The 19,860-nt window shown below is 37.6% G+C and overlaps 1 protein-coding gene across 5 annotated transcripts in view; it reads right to left on the bottom strand.

Annotated features, from left to right (window-relative positions):
* Pdcd4 (programmed cell death 4) overlaps positions 1 to 19,860 on the bottom strand; it is a 41,192-nt gene that overhangs the window by 8,309 nt on the left and 13,023 nt on the right. For 3 of the 5 annotated variants that reach the window (XR_005091645.1, XR_005091644.1, XM_037206100.1), the window contains exons 6-12: positions 10,792 to 11,013; positions 9,351 to 9,448; positions 8,118 to 8,232; positions 4,337 to 4,444; positions 3,807 to 3,917; positions 3,018 to 3,157; positions 964 to 1,072 (exon numbers count right to left, since the gene is read on the bottom strand). Coding sequence is in view for 3 of the 5 variants with exons in the window: in XM_037206100.1 (XP_037061995.1) it covers positions 1,012 to 1,072; positions 3,018 to 3,157; positions 3,807 to 3,917; positions 4,337 to 4,444; positions 8,118 to 8,232; positions 9,351 to 9,448; positions 10,792 to 11,013 (855 nt within the window). In the remaining 2 variants the exon portion in view is untranslated. Of the gene's footprint in view, positions 1 to 326; positions 1,073 to 3,017; positions 3,158 to 3,806; positions 3,918 to 4,336; positions 4,445 to 8,117; positions 8,233 to 9,350; positions 9,449 to 10,791; positions 11,014 to 19,860 lie in introns of those variants that run through there. The other 2 variants (XM_028875069.2, XM_028875068.2) reach the window with 2 other exon arrangements.

Here is a 19,860-nt window from a genome sequence, read left to right on the forward strand (position 1 = left end):
TAAAAAGAAAGTTTGTCATAACTTGAATTCACTAAGCTCAAATGTACTTGTTTTGAAAGCCAGGCATGGTGGTCCATGCCTTTATTCCCAGCACTCAGGACACTGAATAGACACAGGAAGACTACCATGAGTTTGAGGACAGCCTGGACTACCTAAAGAGTTATCAGGCCAGCCAGAGATACATTAACAAGGCTCTGTCTCAAGGAAAAACAAAACATTTTTGTTTGTCCACACTGTTAGGATTGAATACAAGACCTAATGAGGTTTAGATGGGAAACCTAAAAGACGTTTTCAACAGACAAAATAAATGAACTCCCACCAAAGAGTCAACACTGCTTCACGGTTTATTTTGTTGTACATTCTTGTAGAACCGGGTTCATTTTTCCAGTTTTGTAGAAAAATAGATGTTCCAGCCACCATTTACTTAACTGTCTAGTATTTAAGACCAATCAATATGTTCCCTGGAAAGATGAAAAAGTCTCATGACTAACTCGTCTTTTAAAAATTCTTTAAGACAAAAATGTATGGGGTGTGTGTGGTGTGTGTGTGTGTGTGTGTGTGTGTGTGTGTGTGTTTACTCCCAAAGCACAGCATTTCCACAGCAGCAGCCAACATGGGGCTTCGTAGCATCACTTCACCCCTAACTAAAGCTTTGTATAAACCAGTGATTTTACTACAAAAAAAAACACTGTCCTTGAAAGAAAGGAGTGGCAGTCAGACATCAATGCAAAACTTGGAATGATTAGGTCATATACATGGCACTTAGAAAAAGTAGCTTATCAGAATGGTCCACACTTAAGTGGTTACTCTGCTGTCCCTCCTTTAATTTCCCCTCAAAGGAAAAAAAAAGAAAAAGAAAATACTTCCTTCAAAAATCCCCATTAAATGTATGTTTATAAAATTTCAGAAATGCCTTGTTACCCAACCCCCCCCCAAAAAAAAAACTGCACTAACAACTCTTACAGTTCAGATCTGCCGTTATCACACCTAAGATTGTAAGAGTTCTTGTGTTCAGTAGCTCTCTGGTTTAAGACGGCCTCCATCTCCTTCACTTACAAAACGCTTTCTTCCCCTGTAACAAAAAGGACAAAAACAAGAGTAGGTAAAAATCTGATTCTATGAAAAACATTAAAACCTTGACTTATTTACATATTTAAGACTTAAAGAGTTCTGCTATTTTAAAGCCAGCGCATCTGAATTCCTTTGAAAAGATGTTTTTTACCTACTAGATACCTTAGCCTTAGAAAACATCTGATAAAGAGCAAATATGAGTAGCTTAGATAATTACTAATGAACTTCCTTATCTACTTAGTTATTAATAAAAGTTAAATAGAAAATAAAGACATTTTAATTAGACTTCAGTATTTACTTCTACCTTATGTGAAAGCAAGTGAGCTGAACATAAGGACTTTAAACATGGAGAAGTATGAAGGATGGAACTATAGAATTTAACAAAATAGTTTTGCCCAGCAAGGTGGTTCAGAGTGGATAAAGGCTCTTGCCAGCAAACCTGATCAATTCTGGGACCCACCAGTTGATCACTGACCTCCACATATGTACCATGACATGAGCACATAAAGCCACATAAACAAATGAAAAATAAATGTTAACAAATAATATTGCCAAAATGTTTAATAACTAAATTTTCCTTGACCTTAGAAAAGTCCTAACTGGTAGACAACCAAATGAGAATCTGGCTCCTTCTAGCCTCTATGCCCCATAAGAGGATTCTTGACTGTTGTTTGAAAACTCAAGAAGTTCTTCTCTACTAAAGTAACTGTACTCTATCTACTATAGCAGCACTCTCCCAAGAAAACAGCTGGCCAGCAGCCTACATCTGTAAGCATAAACAGACCTGTTGCAGCATTAGCCCCTACTCTCTTTGCTCAGACCAACATTGTACAAGCATGCAAGATCATACATGCATGTGCACTTAACACACAAAAAAAGCTAACACTTAAGAGAGGACAAAAGTCAAAGTTGTTTGGTATTATGCTACACAACTGTAGGAACTCTTCAATGACTCCAGAGTTAAAGCCCCAATAAAAATAACCAGACTTCAAACACAAGCTTAAAAAAAAAAAAAAAAACTTAAAAAGCAACCATAAAGTACTGACAGGAATCTGCTCTTGTTCTTAACAGAAAGGCTGAGGACTATGCTCAAGTCAGGGTGGGATGAAACAGTGACAAGAGGCCGAGCCAAGGTGGAAGTTTCACTGATGCTGTGTAACACAGGACATCTATCCACAATCTGCATTTCCAGATATTCCTACTGCACCATCTTCCTCTCTCTGAGCTTCTAAACTTTAGAAATAGTCTGTCTCAGACTCTTTACAAAAACAAAAATTCAAAGCTTACATTTTTCAGACTTAAAAAGAACAAACAAAAATGTATATAAGATATAAGTTTGGCTACAACTATTTAACTTACTACATTACAGCCTTAATTAATTTTAAGAGGAAAAGCCCTTATCACCTCCTTTAAGTTATATCCTAGAAGTACAAATATAATTCCTTCCAAAGAAAAATACTCCCACATGCACAGTTTCTAACAATAAGTTTCTCCATCACAGGAAGCAAAGGAAGCCACTACATAGTACAGGAAAAGTTGTTTAGACCTTTGACGTCTCAGAAAGTCTGAATTCAAACTTTGCCTATACAATGCACTAGTCATCAGACAGTGAAGGTTCATTAAATAATCTTCAATTTTCTGTGTTTCTAGTGACAATACCTACTCTTAAATAACATTTACTAACAACCTGGTAAACTTCTATGCTATATAAAGTTAGTTCCCTCCAAATGGTAGTCCTGTCCACAGTTCCAAGGGGACACACAAGCTTCACACTTGTTTCTCCATAAACTCTTAAGTAGACAGTTCTTGATTTCCAGTCACTCCAAGATAGATACTACTTCATTTTTCTGACAGCAGAATGACCAAAAAGAGACAGAGAGAACTATCTTAGCTCCCCAAGTATCTTGTTCAGTATTTTACACTGAGATAGTATTTAAACACAGTACCTTGATGGACAAAGATCTCGGACTTGTTTGGAAATGATTCCAGCCTGAAAACATTCCTCTACAAATCTCTCCAGCACAGAATATGAGTGTGGGACATCCAGATTAATATCTGGAATTTCATTGTAAATTCTCTCATAACCCTAGAACAAAATTACATATGCAATTGTTAGCATGTATAAAAATGTATGATGCCATGAAACAAGCCACCACTATACCATAAACTGATACAGTGCAAACTGGCAAAACAAGTCAAGATTTGAACCTTGAAAATAAAGTATATTTGCTTTCTTTAAAAACTCTCTAAAGAGCACTAGGCAAATATCAGACAATGAGCAAATTCCCTGACTTTTCCCCATCTACATTTACCATCTTGTATAAAAATGTAAAAATATTACCATTCAAAAAACATGTACAATTTTAAGTAGGAAAAGAAATGCAAGTTAAATGTTTCTTCTAGATGTAAGGAAAGGAAAATATATCTCACAAACTTAACAACTATACTTTAAAAACAATAAAGACTGAAGTGTTGTTTTCCAAAACTAGTTACAAGTTTCACAACCAAAAGATTTAAAAAGTCAAGTGAGCTCCAGGAAAGGCGCAAAGCTACACAGAGAAACCCTGTCTCGAAAAACCAAAAAAAAAAAAAAAAAAAAAAAAGTCAAACAAAATATACCGGCATACTACATATGCACTAAAAGAAATTTTCATTAACAGTTCATAACCTTTATTCAATTATATAGTTGAGGTATAAGCCTTTTAAAAACTTATTTAAAATAATGTCATACATACTCTTTTCATTTGGTCTATGGTAATGGTAGAAGACTTCCACAAGGATTTTAATAAATCTAAGATCATCTTGAATGCATTTTCTCCAGTTGATTCTAAAACAATTACAATGGCCTAAAAATTGAACAAAAAGAGTAAATTAATTTTTGTTCATCAGTTCGTGAGAAATTGCTCCTAAAAATGTTAAGCCGGGCGGTGGTGGCACGCCTTTAATCCCAGCACTCGGGAGGCAGAGCCAGGCAGATCTCTGTGAGTTCGAGGTCAACCTGGGCTACCAATTGAGTTCCAGGAAAGGCGCAAAGCTACACAGAGAAACGCTGTCTCGAAAAACAAAAAACAACAACAACAAAAAAAAAAAATGTTATCAGATCTCTCCTCTAACATATAGTGATTATATGGTTTTTGTAATGATTACATTAATTTATCATTTTAGTAAATTTAAGGAAAAAAATCTTTGTATTATTAAATAAACATTGGTCACTATGGTGTAAGAACCCTTGACAATCCTCTTTGGTGTGAGAATGTAATCTTACTTCATACACAAGCTCGTGGTGAAAATGAGGTACTTCCAGCTCCTTAAGGCAGTGTTCAGCTTCAGAGATATCTCCAGAGAGTAAATACTCTTTAAGCAGCATATCAATCTATGAGATTTAAAAGTTGAAATGTTAGAATTCCTAATTTTTAAAAGATGTGTACTTACCTAAATGATTTATTTACATTCACACCAATATTGAACATAGGGATTTGACATGGTGGTGTCATAAAAGAACTTTTTTGTAATTAAAAACTAAACTCCCACGCTTTGAATGTTTCATTTATGAAGCAAATGCAGTACTTTTCTAAAGAAGTAGTGGTATCTACAAGCAGGTTTTATAATGTGGATGACCTAGCTTGTAGCTATAATGCTCCAATGAATCCTATTAAAAATAAGTGATTTGCCAGGCAGTGGGAGCACAACCCTTTAATCCCTGCACTCTGGAAATAGAGGTAGAGCTCTCTGAGTTTGAGGTCAGCCTGGTCTACAGAGTGAGTTCCAGCCAGGGCTGTTACACAGAGAAACTGTCTCGAAAAACAAACAAATAAATAAAGGATCTGGGGGCTGGAGAGATGGCTTGGCAATTAAGAGCATGCAATGCTCTTGCAGATGACACACACACACACGACACACACACAGACAGACAGACAGACACACACACACACACACACACACACACACACTTAAAATAATCTTTGAAAAGGGCAGGGAGTTAAACACCACTAGAGGGCACTAACGTAAAGTCTGCTCACTTTTTAGAATGCCAACAAGTATCAGGATGGTCTTAATGCAATGAGAACCAAAAGGTAAGACATGATGGAGCATTACTACAACAAAGATTTCCAGTTTCTCTTTTCTCTACAATTGAGGATTTAAAAATCAGTATCTCAAAACATTTAGGAGTGGAGAGATGGCTCAGTGGTTAAAAGCACAACGCCTGCTCTTCTGGAGGACCCAAGTTCAATTCCCAGCACCCACATGGTGGTTAATTACCATCTATGATGATCCAATGCCCTCTTCTGGCCTCTGAGAGCACTGCATACATGCATACAAAACACCCAAACACATTAAAATATTGAATTAAAAAATAACATTCAGTAACTGAGCTTCAGTCAGAGCAAAGGAGCCAATTCTTGCCTCCCAAATAAAGCCTGTATGGTATCATTTCTGGCTCTAGGGAAAAAAAATGATCCTTTTTTTTTTTTTTCCCAGCAAAAGAGTTTTTCAACTAAAAATAATCTTCCTTGAAAATTTTCTGGGAAAAGTACATTTGTATCTAGAATTTTGACTGGTTGAATAAAATTACTTTAAGTATCCTCTACTTCAATTTCTATAGTATATTCATAAAAAAATAAAGTAAAATTCTACCACTAAACTACATCCTAATTAGTAATTTATTTTTTGTTTTAAAAAGTCTGTACTTGAGGCTAGGGATCAGCTCAGTGGGTAAGAGTGCTTGCACTACAAGCATGAAAACCACACTCACATAAAGAATATAAGCAGGCATTATTGTGCATAAATGTAATGCCAGCAGTGCTGGGCAGGGGGATCACAGCAGCTCACTAGCCAGTAGTCAGTGAAGACAAAGTATCACTGGCTGAGTGAGAGACTCTATCTCAAGGTGAGACAGTGGAGAGTAACAGAGGAAGACACCTTATGTCCATGTATGTGCATAGGCGCAAAAAACTCATACCTCATATGATGAGTGCACCACATGATACAATACATATACACTACACACATACACAAAGAATAGTTAACATAAGTATATGTATTATATACTTAATATATTTTGTATAAATATTTACTATTTCTAGTATTTTTACTAAAAACTACAAGATATGTATTACTTAAGTTATATCTGTTATGCCATTAAGAAAGTGAACATGAGGCTGAAGAGACAGTTCAGTGGTTAGCAGCACTTGCAGCTCTTGTGGTGGACCTGGGTTCAGTCCCCAGTACCCACACAGTAGCTCACAACTGCCCCTAACTTAGTTACAGAGGAGCAAAGGCCTCTCTGGCTGCACACGCAAGCACGCGCGCACGCAAACACACACACACGTTACATACAGACAGGCCCCCACACACATATACATAAATCTTTAAAAAATACTTATATTTTAAAAAGTGGGAAGTGCTTTTAATTGAACCCTTGTTCCCATTTAAATGAGTACCCAAAGTAATGTCGATTTCAAATTCATATATTGTTCTCTTTATTTTCAATCTCTTTTTAATTAAAAGATAATTCACATATTCTAAGAGTCTATCAATTTCTCAAAATATCACCTTCAGAGAGTATTATCATCTTAACAATATTGTATTATAATCCATAAATGTATCATATCTTTCAATGTTTTCAGTTTTTAGTGTCTAAGATCTGAATTTCCTTTGTTAATTTTCATCATATTCTATTTTTATGCTTTTATAAATACAACTACATTTTCATTTCTAATTTTCATTCAATCCTAAAGTATAAAGAACTGAATTTCATGTATTGATCTTGTTATTGTGCAAATTTGCTAAAGTATTGGTTAAGTTTAGGTTCTTGGAGTTTCTCTGTAGATTTCACCTGGATTCTTCAACCTATGTATCACTTTGTCTGAGAATAGAGCTAGTTTTACATCTTCCTTTCTAGTCAGGATACCCTTTTTATTGCACTTCCTTGCCTAATATCCCTGGGATATTAACAACTTTTATATTTTAACTTTTCTTATATTCTTCAAATTTTTAAAAGACAATGCAATCATGACCTGACATATCTCTTCCAACCTATGTAAAAGCAAAAGTGGTCAACACTAACTACCCACTTGAGCTCCTTACCACTTAAAGTAGAGATATCAAAGAGACTGAGGGTCAAGACAACAGCTCAGTCAATCAAGTGCTTGTCATGCAAGTTGATGACCTTACTTTGATCCTCATTACCCATGTAAAACACTGGGCATGGCACACTTCTAATCTCAACATTAGAGACCGAGACAAGGAGATACCTGGGGCTTGCTGTCCAGCCAGCCTAGCTCTAGGTAAAATCCTAGTGAAGACTGGGACAAATGAGAAGGTGACAGTTCCTAAGGAATGAGACCTGAGGTTGATCTCTGGACTAAAACACAGACACACATGCATACACACATATGAACATGCATACACACAAAAAACCAATTAAAAATCAAAATAAAGAGTACACTAAAACAAGTACATAAACTACAAATGTTCTAACTGCCGGTCTCTAAGACCTAAGACCGGCAGTTAGACATTACATTTTTTTTCCACTTGTTAAAGAACATGAGAGAAAATCCATAGGAAGCAAATCTTGCATTTTAAAGAAATAACTCAATTACTAAATTCTCTTTTAAAAAATGTAATGAAGATCCTTATATCTACGACCCCGATGTACTCTAATGTTCACAATTCCTAACTTGTAATCTCAGACTACCCAAATTGCTTATTTATATATATTTATTGAATAATTTTAAAAGAAATAGCACTTTAAGTTAAGACTAAATACTACTATAAACAAGATTTCAGGCATCCCTTAGATGTTCAGAGACAGTGTTCTTAAGATTCATGACAGGCCTCTAAATAGTCATGCCATTAAGTCTCAAAAAAGGTAAAAAGAGCAATAATTATGTAATTATTTTCTAATTTGTAGATTATTCCATTTTTTACTTGCAGGTATATGACCACATTGAATTTTTACCCACAAAAGTACTACCTAGTAGTTGTCTTATTGTTTTCTTTTTCAAAGGAACACATATAAGTTGAAAACAATGCTTATTAGGTACCTCTTTAACAAGGTGATTGACAGACTGCTGCCCGCCTCCAGATCCCCACACACTATCTTTGCGCTTTCCTCCTTTAGACATACTCAGAAGCACAGTAGCTTTATCCAAAGCAGCTCTACCAAAAAGACAAAAAAAAAGAAAAGAAAATTTTCACTTTAATACACAGATATGCCTGAGATTTAATACACTGTCAATAGTTTACAAAGTATCTATGTATTGACAACTTTTATATAACAAAAAATACATGATTTTTTAAAATAACTTTACAAATAAAAATTAGGTAGCAAAATATTTAACATTCTCATGTTCCTTTACATCTGTTTCTCATCAAGAAAGACCAAAATACATTGCAAAATAATTGACATATAACCAGGAAGGAACATTTCATATACAACTTTTATATAGATTCACACCTTCTCACCCAAGGAGGTCATTCCACTGTAGTGGGTAGCTGTTCTGTCTATGATCTTGAAGCACCACCCCTGAAGATGCAGCAGGTAACTGCTCCACATGACTATGACCTTGAAGTACATGCCCCTGGGGCGTGGCCTCACAGACCCTTAAGACCTGGGATGCACAGAGGCATCAATCACTCTCTTCTCTCATGGTACTTGGTTGTGGGACTGATCCAGGTAGCCAGAACAGCATTTCAGAACCTGTATCAATTCTGTTCTGTACAGTGAGTTTTTCCCCTTAATAAATCCTTTGCCCTTTAAACAGACTCCATGGATTTCTCATTATATGTAAAGTAGCCCCACAAAGTTAGTATCTGTATCTAGGAAAATCTGAGGCATGGCTTTCTAAATCTAAGTCTCCAGGAAGTTTAGAAAAGTAAAACACCACACTGGGCTTATAATTCATTAAATCAAAGAACAAAAGTGAAAAGCACATTTTTTAAGAAAAGATTTCTACAGAATTCTAAACAAGGTTCACTAACTTCAGGTGTCAGAAACAGAAGGCATGGTGAACACTATCCACCCATGCTTTCATTTCACAAGTAGGGAGATCAGGACCAGAGAAGGGTAACTGGAAATGAGGAAACCTAGTAAATTGGCTCAGAATTCCTGCATTTTATTACTGTCCTCTTCTTGTTAGTTCATGTCAACAATCTTTTAACAATGAAGAACAGATAAATGACAACTACATGTTCACAATATCCGATGATGCGAGTGTCACTTTACAGGATGTTGTAGTTTCCTGTTCTGAAATTCTAAGAAGCAAAAATTAACTTACCTAGCCTGTACACAATCTACAGTTCCTTTGTAACTATCGATATAGGTATTACATAAAATTCCATCTCCAACAGCTCTGGCAATGAACTGGCCCACCAACTATAGTAAGAAAGAAAGAGAACTATGTAAAAAAAAAAAAAAAAAATCCAAAATAAACCTTTATTAGGACACAATTTTGAAATGGATAAATGATAAAAACTTGCTGAACTACACAACAGCTAAAATACATGTTGGGATATGCAAAAATATCAGTTTGTTATGCATGACTTATACTCCTTTACAGTGGCCTTCAAGTTAATGCCACTAGGACTGAAGGCTACATCTGTTGTGCTCACTACTTAATCCTCAATATTTTGCACACTGCCTCATTCTTAACATATAATCAATAATATCTGTTAAAATGACCTACAGTCAAGGAAAAACAACTCCCATTTCTTAAATAAAATAACCAACTATAAAATGTATCTTGTGGAGAAAAGCTATGCACAAATGTTCATTTGAAAGTGTGACCACAGCATGATTTACTACAGAAACTAGAAACAACTTCTGTGACGACAATAGCGGTATGGTTACGCAGTGCACACAAAGCGCAGTACACTGTGGGCCATAGAAGATATTTGATGCATTTTGTAAGAAAAATCAAATCTACAAAACAATCTGTGTGGTACAATTCCTTTTTCTAATTAAATAAAGGTAAAAGAATATTGATAAATAACTAAGAAACTAGAAATAAAAAATTATCAAAATGTTAACAGGTTTATTGTGGGTGGTTTTTTTTGTTCTGGCCTTTCTTCTACAATTAATAAATAATTATAAAATTCTATAATTAATATAAACTCAGATGATCATTTTCAAGTGTGTATATAAAAAGGGGAAAGAAAGTAAGTCCATTTCATTTAGTAACTCTTTATAAATTGATTTTTATGCAAATGTTAACAGCAATTACATGTTTTCAAAGTTACAAAAGGGACGTTATTACTTATATTTATGTTTTTATAAATGCCACTCAAGTAAGTCAATTATAACTGTTATAGCAACACACATTAATTCTTGGTAAAACAGTGTACGGGTAATAAAAATGTATGAGCAGAAAATACATTATATATGATCTAAAACGATGCACAACTGGTTGGGAAAGAGGTCAGACATAAAATCTAGTTTAGTTTCATCAAGACTGTTTGAAAAACAGCAGAAAGGCTGGGCAGGTTAGAGCTCAGTGGTAGAGCACTGCCTAGCAGTGGGTAGCCCTTGGTCTAACAGACAGTACTAAAAATACAAAGTTGGCGGAGAAAGACCTGAAGATGTGAAGAGCTATTTTTTGGATGGTGAGCAATGTGCATCATTTCCCCTCCAGCTATTCAGATTTGCTGGGAGCATGTATTATTTCTACTGTTGTAAGTATAAAGGGAAAGGACGTGAAGGGAAAGGAAAACAGCACAAACCTGCGGTGCTCTAGGAGTATCCAACGCCAATTCAGGTAGGTCCTTCAACAACTTATCAAATGACTTCTCCACATCATTTGTGCTCATTACTGTCCCACAAAGGTCAGAAAGCAGCTTGGATGTCATTTCTCGATGACTGGCCTTCCCCTCCAATGCTAAGGACACTGCCAACACAGGCACTCCACTTTTCATTTCACCAAGGTTTAAATCTCTTAACATTTCCTATTTAAAAGAATAAAAATAATTACTTGTCACTATATTTGGGTAAAATTTTATTTTTGCAGTCATGCTCTTTACCTACATTATACCTCCCTTTCTTTATAAATATCAAAATAGTCATATTTAGCAGGTTTAAAACAGTAATGTTGATATAACCTTTAACTTCCTGAACATTTAGAATGTGAAGAAAACTGAAAATAGTTCATTTGATTACTTAATTAACTAATCCTCTGCTTTACAATGTATTACTATTATTTCTACAAATACTTAATGAACATTTGTGGAGAAACTCATTTTATATTATAGGCTGTTTACATTGCTCTACTTCAATTTTTCTCTTGAAGACTGGGTTTGGTGGTATATGCCTTAAATCCTAGCACTTGGGAGGCAGAGGCAGGCAGATCTCAGAGTTCAAGGCCAGCCTGATCTACACAGTGAATTCCAAACCAGCCCAAGCTACACAGTGAGACCCTGACTTCTCTTAAAGCAAGTGTTTATTCTTTCATGTGAAATTTAAAGTGAGATCGTTAGTGTTTAAATGGGATTACTGTTTTAAATGATGGAATAAAAAACTTTCCTACTAAAATGCAATAGCAGCTAATATTTATTAACCACTCAACTATGTTATCAGGTATTATACCACCTCATTTAATGTTCAAAATAACCTAAAGTGGCATACTTGCAGTAGTATGACCTTAGAGGCAGAGTTCTAACTTGGTTATTTAACACTGCCTACTTCTTAAAGTTTTCTTGAAATTTTTAAGCCATGATACACAACTAGGTATATACTAGTACTACTGTCACAATGCACTAAGTAGTGTCCTGGTTAGTAATCACTTCCTGCACCCTTTCATCTCCCTCAACTGCACTTTAACAAGCCACTGGTTTAAACACCATACCCATCTTACCAGGATAATCTTCAATCATGTTATGTAGCAAACTCAAATTGCTAAGTAGACTTCATATGGTTAAAATCACCTGTTCCATGATCTCTATTTTACACTTCTACAACACCGCTTTTCACACGATTCAATCACAGGACACAAATGCTACAGGTAAAGATTCAAATATCACAGTCCTTGCCTTCACTGAACAGAGCTGTTCCTCTAAACATAATGTTCACCTGTCATTTCCTTTACTTGACTGACCTCCAGCAGGGGAGGACACGCACAGGTCACAAATTTCTCCACATGGTGTGTGTTATGGAATGGTTTCCTCCAAGACTGAAAATACCTTCAGGCAGGGAAGCTCTTTTAACAAGATAAATAACTCAAAAGAACTTCAGGAAGTACCTGAAACTGAGCAGACTTACTAGGTCTTTCCCTACCAGAGTGAAAGAGACAAGCTGCACAGAAGACACTCGGCCAAGCTGAGCTACAAAGATTAAGACCAGAGTAGCTATCTGGAAGCAGCAGAAACCAGACGAGCTGACTACGAGGTTTAGACTAACCGAGGCACCTGTTTTTACAGGTTGTGCAGTGTGCTCTGGGTTCCCAGTTTTGTGAGCCGTCACCCATACTGGAGTACAATTTGGCTGTACAACCATCTTTGGGTCATTTCTTCACCTGCAAGTAACCCCTCTCTCCTGTAAGTAACCCCAATAAACCTCGCTGATTCACTAAGTTGGAGTTTGGTGTATCTGTTCTTTGGTCTGTTGAGGGTTCCCTATCTGGGATGAGTGTATGTGTGTGTTGTGTACCCCCAAGAACAGTTTTGTCACACAATGTAATTGGCACCCAAACAAGAACATGACAGAACCAAAGATGAGTTGGGGAGAACTGAGTGCAAGGTCCTGACTATGGATAGTGTAACTGGCCCCTATGGATAGTGTAACTGGCCCCCATAATCTCATAGGGATTACACTATTAGGAGTGGTCATGGTGTCCCTTCACAGCAATAAAAATACTAACTAAGACAGAAGTTGGTACTTGGATATTGCTGGGATAGACCTGATTATGTTTTGGTTTGGAGAAATTTGGACTTTGGTAATTTGGACTGTGAAAGTACTTAGTGAGCCATAATAGTAGGAACATGGAAGACAGAAGTGCTAAGAGTTATCTGAACTGTTGAGGGCTAACTCAAGAGGTTTCAAAGGAGGAATTCAGTATGTTGCCTAGAGAATCATTCTTGTCACTATTTCGGTGGGGGAAAAAGTGGCTGCCTTTTGCCCTTGTCCAAAGAGTCTGCCTGAGGCTAAAGTAAAGAGTTTTGGATTAATTCCATTGGCAAAAGAAATCTCAAAACAGCCTCGTAGACTCTGTCATGTGGATATTAGTGGTAACTCTACTGAAGATTTATAATGAAAAGGGCAAGCTGAGCAGGGTAAATTACAAAATGTAAATTTAGAGGAGAAAAAAACACCAGGCAATGGAATGGAAAAAGAACACCAGAAAGTGGAATGGAGCTAAATCCTGTGTTCAAGGAAATAAATGATAAGAAATGGAATAAAGGGAGTGGTAACCTCAGGGCAAGAATCCACCCAACTAAGTTCCCAACTTATGGAAAGAAACTGAAGTTTAGAGACAGGTGTGGTGGTACACACCTTTAATAGCAGCACTCAGGAGGCTGAGGCTGGTAAATCTCTGAGTTTGAGGCCAGCCTGGTCTAGAGATCCATTTTCAGGTTAGCCAAGCTTAGGCAGTGAAGGATAGAGACCTGGTGATGATGTAATTGAAGGAGTAAGCAGTAAGCAGTAGAACTTGGCAGCTTCAGCCATATGGTTGAAGGATAGAAGAAAAGGGTTATGGAATCTGCCTGGGGCACCTAAAGAAAACTGCTGAGGCCAGGCATGTGTCCGGGGTGTCCCTGAATAGAAGCCTAGTAGAGAGGCCATTGCATAAGCCGTGAAGTTGAAGCCTGGATTGCCTTAGAGACTCCAGGATGTTGGAGATGCCAGAGTTGTAGAATACCTGATGAGGAGAGCTGCTAACAGGGTGTGGAAACAGTCCAAGAGAAAGAAGTGTGTTGCAGTCAACTAAGCTGAAAGGAGTTGGGAATCTGAAGAGCATTTTGACATTAGACATGGAGATGCAGTTTGGAGTTTGCCCAGCTGGTTTTCAGTCTTGCTTTAATCCGATATTTCCTTGTTATGCTTCCCTTCCCTGCATTTTGGACTGGTAATGAATATCCTGTGCCATTATATGTTGGAGTTATGTGATTTTTTTTAAATTTGATTTTTACAGGTGATTACAGTTAAGAGATTGCATGAATCTCAGAAGAGACTTTGAACTTTGGACTATTAAATACTGCTGAGACTGTGATAGACTATAAGGACTTTTGAAGTTGAACTAAATACATTTTGCATTATGATACTGTTACAAGCTTATGGAGGCCAGGGAGTAGAATGCAGTAGTTTGAATGTAATTGGTCTACATAATCTCATAGGGAGTGACACTTTCAGGAGGTGTGGCTTTGTTGGAGTGGGTATGGCCTTGTTGGAGGAAGTGTGTCACTGTGGGAGTGGGCTTTGAGGTTTCCTATGCTCAGGATACCACCCAGTGTATCTGTCACTTCCTGTTTCCTGCAAGATGTAGCACTCTCAACTCCAGCACCACCTCTGCCTGCACACCACCATGCTTCCTGTCATGATGATAATGGACTGAACCTGTGCACTGTAAGTGAGCCACTCCAGTGAAATGTTTTCTTTATAAGAGTTGTCGTGGTCATGGTGTCTCTTCACAGCAATAAAAACCCTAATGATGATAGATAGCAGGCATGCAACTGAGGCTGAAAAACCTGAGTAGGGAAACATCAGCGAAGGAAATTCCAATAGTAGTCCTTTCCTTTATTGTGTTATGTGCACTTTTGTGTTATAATTGTGCTAGAGATTACATGGGTATTTCTATGAGTAAATGAGACATAAACTAAGGCTGAACCATCAGGAATGTCTGTGGAAGAAATCCCAGGATGTCAGTCTTTGTCTCTATGGTATGAGGTAGCATGTCTGCTTGATGAGTGGGGTCCACCATATGGATATGGAGAGGTTCTGAAAACAGTTAAAAGTTGGAACAGGTTCTCAACTTATGGGGTACAACCCCCTTGGGTTGATATCAGATATCCTGCAAATCAGGTATTTACATTATGATTCATAATAGTAACAAAATTAGTTATGAAGTAGCATTGAAATAATTTTACAGTTAGGAGTCACCACAGCATTAGGAATCTTGAGAACCACTGGTCAAGAGGAAATGTTACAGTCTTTAAGATTAGTACACAAGGGTCAGGATTGTCAGCAAGCAGCAGCAGAGGCTTCCTGGTCACTCTCAGGTGTAGTCAGAAATGCACCTGAGGCTGAAATGGTGGCCAAGCAGGAACTTGTTTGTGCAAAGGAGCAATTGCAACAAGAAAGACAGAAGTGACTGGCATCCTCTGTGTTAGACTCTAATTTGGCAAAGAAACAAGAGAATGGGATAGAGGTGTTGGCTTGTGACTTCTTAAGGTTCAGGGGAGAGAAGGAAGAAAGATATGTGCTCAAAAGTCCTTCCTCGAATCCAAGACCTTGGAAACCATGGGAAGATTCAGGGGGAAGAAGAGATCACGGTAAAACCAATAGAAGATACTCCATAGGCCCAACCTTCAATAGAAAAAAAAGGAAAATCTAGGATCCAGAATATGGTCCAAGGTAAGAAACTGGGATGATCAGCAAATACTCAGTGTTTGAACTACTGGAATTCAAGAAGATTTTTAAACAAGCCAACAAAAGAGCCTGTCACAGCATGCTTGTGAGGCTGTGGATCATGAGTAGATGGGATCAGTCTGACTACTGTGGAGACAAGAAAACTGAGTGATGTAACTTTCCACCCCTCAAGGTAAAGGCTGCATAACCCGAGACAGTGTGAGAGAAATCAGTCCCAGAGGACTGGCTTATCAGAGCCATTAGGAATACATAGTTATCTCCATCTAAAGTCCCCATAAATATCAGGAACTAGAGGATCACAGAGAAGAGGTAGATGCTGTCAAGGGCACTAGGACTAACAGGGTCTGTGTTTGAACCCCGGTTTTCCCTGAAAATCTCAGTGCCAGGGATGGGCAACCACCTTTTGAATTGTTGGCCAGGGAAGCCCATGAGGTCCCACAAATCATAAAACCTATAACTACTGTTGTTGGTTGTATGTCAGAACTAGATTGTTGTGGAGGCCCACAAGGTTTCCTATCGAGATATTATATGTGCTGTGGATATCATTCTATATAAATAAAACACTGATGGCCAGTGACCAGACAGGAAGTATAGGCGGGACAAGGAGAGAGGAGAATTGGAGAAACGGGAAGAAGGGAGAGAGACACTGCAGCCACCGCCAGGACGAACAGCATGTAAAGATGCCGGTAAGCCACCAGCCATGTGGCAAGATATAGATTTATAGAAATGGGTTAATTTAAGCTATAAGAACAGTTAGCAAGAAGCCTGCCACAGCCATACAGTTTGTAAGCAATATAGGTCTCTGTGTTTACTTGGTTGGGTCTGAGCGGCTGTGGGACTGGCGGGTGACAAAGATTTGTCTTGACTGTGGACAAGGCAGGAAAACTCTAGCTACATATATGAGCTTGCTTTACCCAGCAGAGCTGCATTATAGGATTGCTTGACCATGTGCATAGTTTCTAGGTGATTGGAAGGGTCTGCACTTGGCTGAGCTAGGGGGAGGTCTTTTGCTCCACCCCTTGGCATTCCTATAAATAGCCCTTTAGAAGAGACAGGAGAGGCTGGTGGATAAGGATCCAGGCCCTCCCGCGGCTATCCTATGATTCTGTTTCTCTCCCCTCCACCCTTATATCTAAATCTCTTATCCCTCTCGCCTAAGAGTACCCTGGGATAAAATGTGGGAGCTGGTCTCCTACAGATGGCACCAGGAACAGGGACCAGGGACTTGGCAAAAAGAGAGGGGGGCATTGCAGGTATAAGGAGGCATGCCTGAAAAGGAATTAATATATAAAGGCGATGGTGTTTTATTCTTAAAAAGTGAAGCTGCAGCAGATATTTCTATTTAAATTTCTTTCTCTCTCTCTCTCTCTCTCTCTCTCTCTCTCTCTCTCTCTCTCTCTATTTCTATCTATAAAAATTTGAGAAAAAATTTAAGGTATAATATAGGAATATAGTGTAAGAAGAAATTTAGAATAAGAGTAGAATTGGGAATATTGGGTAAAAAGAAACTTAGGATAAGGTAGAATAAGATAAGCAACAAGACAGAGGAATTATGTCCTTGATTTTCCAACTATGGGACTATGAACACAAACTCCTGGGAAGAATCAGAAAAATCTATCAAAGATGAGAAAAACAGGCAGAAAAGATTCCTGTGTAAGCTTTTGGCCGATAGACAGCTTAATTCTAAGTCCTGAGCAGCAGAGGAAAGACTTTTCCCTGAGGCAGAGGCAAATGAAACAAAACCCTCCATTCTGCTGGCAGACACCATTACAACACCATACAATCAGAATTAGTTTCCATTTGCCCATGAAGCCAAAGTTTAGACAACAGAAGTCCTGTAAAAAGTTTAGCAATCTCTCTCTAAAAAACTAAAAGCTTTTCAGACCTTTCCTTCTCAGATCTTTTTTTCCTCCTGTAAGGTCAAAATTAGATTCACCTGGAAATAACATCTATTAGAATGAGAAAAAAATCACCTGTAATTGCTCTAGGGGAGGAAAAAAAAACTCTTGAAAACATGGCAAATCTTCTTAAGTAGTCCTGTCTCTCCTTCAAGCCAGTAAGAACAGCACCCAGAATCCCCTGCAGCCAGAGCCTATGCTCAAGAAAGTATAGGCAAAAAGCTGAGCAGGGGAAGCATCCCCCAAGGTAGAACCACAGCAGACATGGTGCAGGACCTGGGAAGGGCTGCTGGTGTGGAAGCAGTTAACAGAAAAACTGAGCCTTGGCTAAGGCATCAGGGACTCTGTATCTTGGGGAGGGGACAAGCAATCAGAGGATCTATCCTGGGGGGGAAAAATCTCTCTGAGAAAGCTCTCTTTTCTATTGGGGAAAATACCTTCCTGAAAAAGCTTTTTTTTTTTTTGGTTTTTCGAGACAGGGTTTCTCTATGTAGCTTTGCGCCTTTCCTGGAACTCACTTGGTAGCCCAGGCTGGCCTTGAACTCACAGAGATCCGCCTGGCTCTGCCTCCCGAGTGCTGGGATTAAAGGCGTGCGCCACCATTTTTTTCTTTTTTTTTTTTTTTTTTTTTTTTTGCCTGAAAAAGCTTTTATTTCAAGTATTTTCACTTTCTTTCACTGACCCATAAAGGCAAGGGAGCAAGCCCCAAAGGACTTTCACTTCTGGCAACAAGCACCTATCTGAGTGCACACGGACATGTATGACCCACTCCAGGAACAGTGTCAGATGAAAATTCTGATTAGAGAGGTATACCTTTCAAACAGTAACACAGACATCCTAATGGAAGCTTAGGGAATTAAAAACCTCCCCTGGTAAAAGCAGAAGCTTGATTTTTGGCACAAATACAGACCGTGTGAACCAAGTTTTATCCTGGACCCAGAAAGGCAACCTGGGAAATGTAGTTCGAAAAGTAGTTTGGGAAATGTAGTGACAATATACAGAAAGGCAGTTTGGGAAATGTAGTCCACAATGTAATAGCATGATGCTACAGAGAAAGGCAATTTGGGAAATGAAGTCCACAACAGAGATGCCAGTACTACACTGCCCAAAAACTGTTTTTTCAGCTCAACATGCTATTTTTTCCACAAGCTGTTAGCTTTTACCCAGGGAATGAAAAACAGGTGACCAGCTTGCCTGTCAGGAGGCAATTAAAATGCTAATACCATCTGTCAACAAGCCACTTTGAAATCCTTTAGAAAACAAGGGAAAGTGGTCCATACACTCAACAATTACTTTGGGTATGAAAAAGAAACTTACAGGATTGAGTTGTGCTAAAAATGCAAGAGGGAAATATTGGAATCATTAAAAATGCTCAAGGTAATCTTGAAAAGTAGCTTTAAAAAATTAAAAAGAGGGAACTTTACCCTCAGTTAAGCTTAGAGCCACTGATAAATTACGCTGACTTCAAATTCTTAAGAAAACTTTCAGAATGATAGCAAAGGTGAACAGGAACTCCAAATTTTCAGAAATAAAGCAGTGTTGAGTTTACCTGTAATTTTTACTATGGTAACTCATGGTAACTCTCTATCTAGTTGAATGAAAATATAATAGTTCAGTTAAGAAATCTCTTCTAAAAGTTTGTAAAATAATCCTATAGAGTTTGCTTCTGAATGTAAGTTAGTTCTGTTAAGAGATTCTTCTAGATAAGTTTGTAAAATAGTTCTACAGTTTCAATTTGAATGTTTGTAAAATAGTTTCCTTTTGAATGTTTGTAAAGTATATGTATAATGAAATATTGAATGTAAAAAATGTAAATGTTGAATGTAAAAATTGTAAATGTTAAATGTAAGTCTAAATGTTGAATGTAAGTCTGTAAAAAGTGTAAATGTTAAATGTAAGTTCATACTAGAATTGCTTTTATTACTCTTTTACCTTCAGACATATTTGAATACTTTTTATGATAGCTTAAAATATAATTTTATGATGTCAGTAGCCCCTGGAAAACTTAAGTAAAGGTGTCATAATTAGGGGAGTTTTTCTGTCTTCTTCCTAAAAGTTTCCACTCTTCTATTTCTGTTTAAGAAAAGGGTAGGCCTCCCACAAAGGGGTAGGCCTTCCACAATGGAGTTAGTACAGACAGAAAGTCTGCTGCTGTGGTAGGGACACGTACAGATGAGCTACTTAAACAGCTAACAGTGTTTTTATAATTAGCTTGAGTTTTTGTTCACTTGAGTGGATACTTTGAAATGACTTTTCTCCTCAGAATCAAAATCTGGATCATCTGTTAGGAGAGAGTTTTGATCCAGGAAAAGGGCT

Source organism: Peromyscus leucopus, chromosome 1 (genome assembly GCF_004664715.2).
Source record: "Peromyscus leucopus breed LL Stock chromosome 1, UCI_PerLeu_2.1, whole genome shotgun sequence".
NCBI lineage: Eukaryota > Metazoa > Chordata > Mammalia > Rodentia > Cricetidae > Peromyscus > Peromyscus leucopus.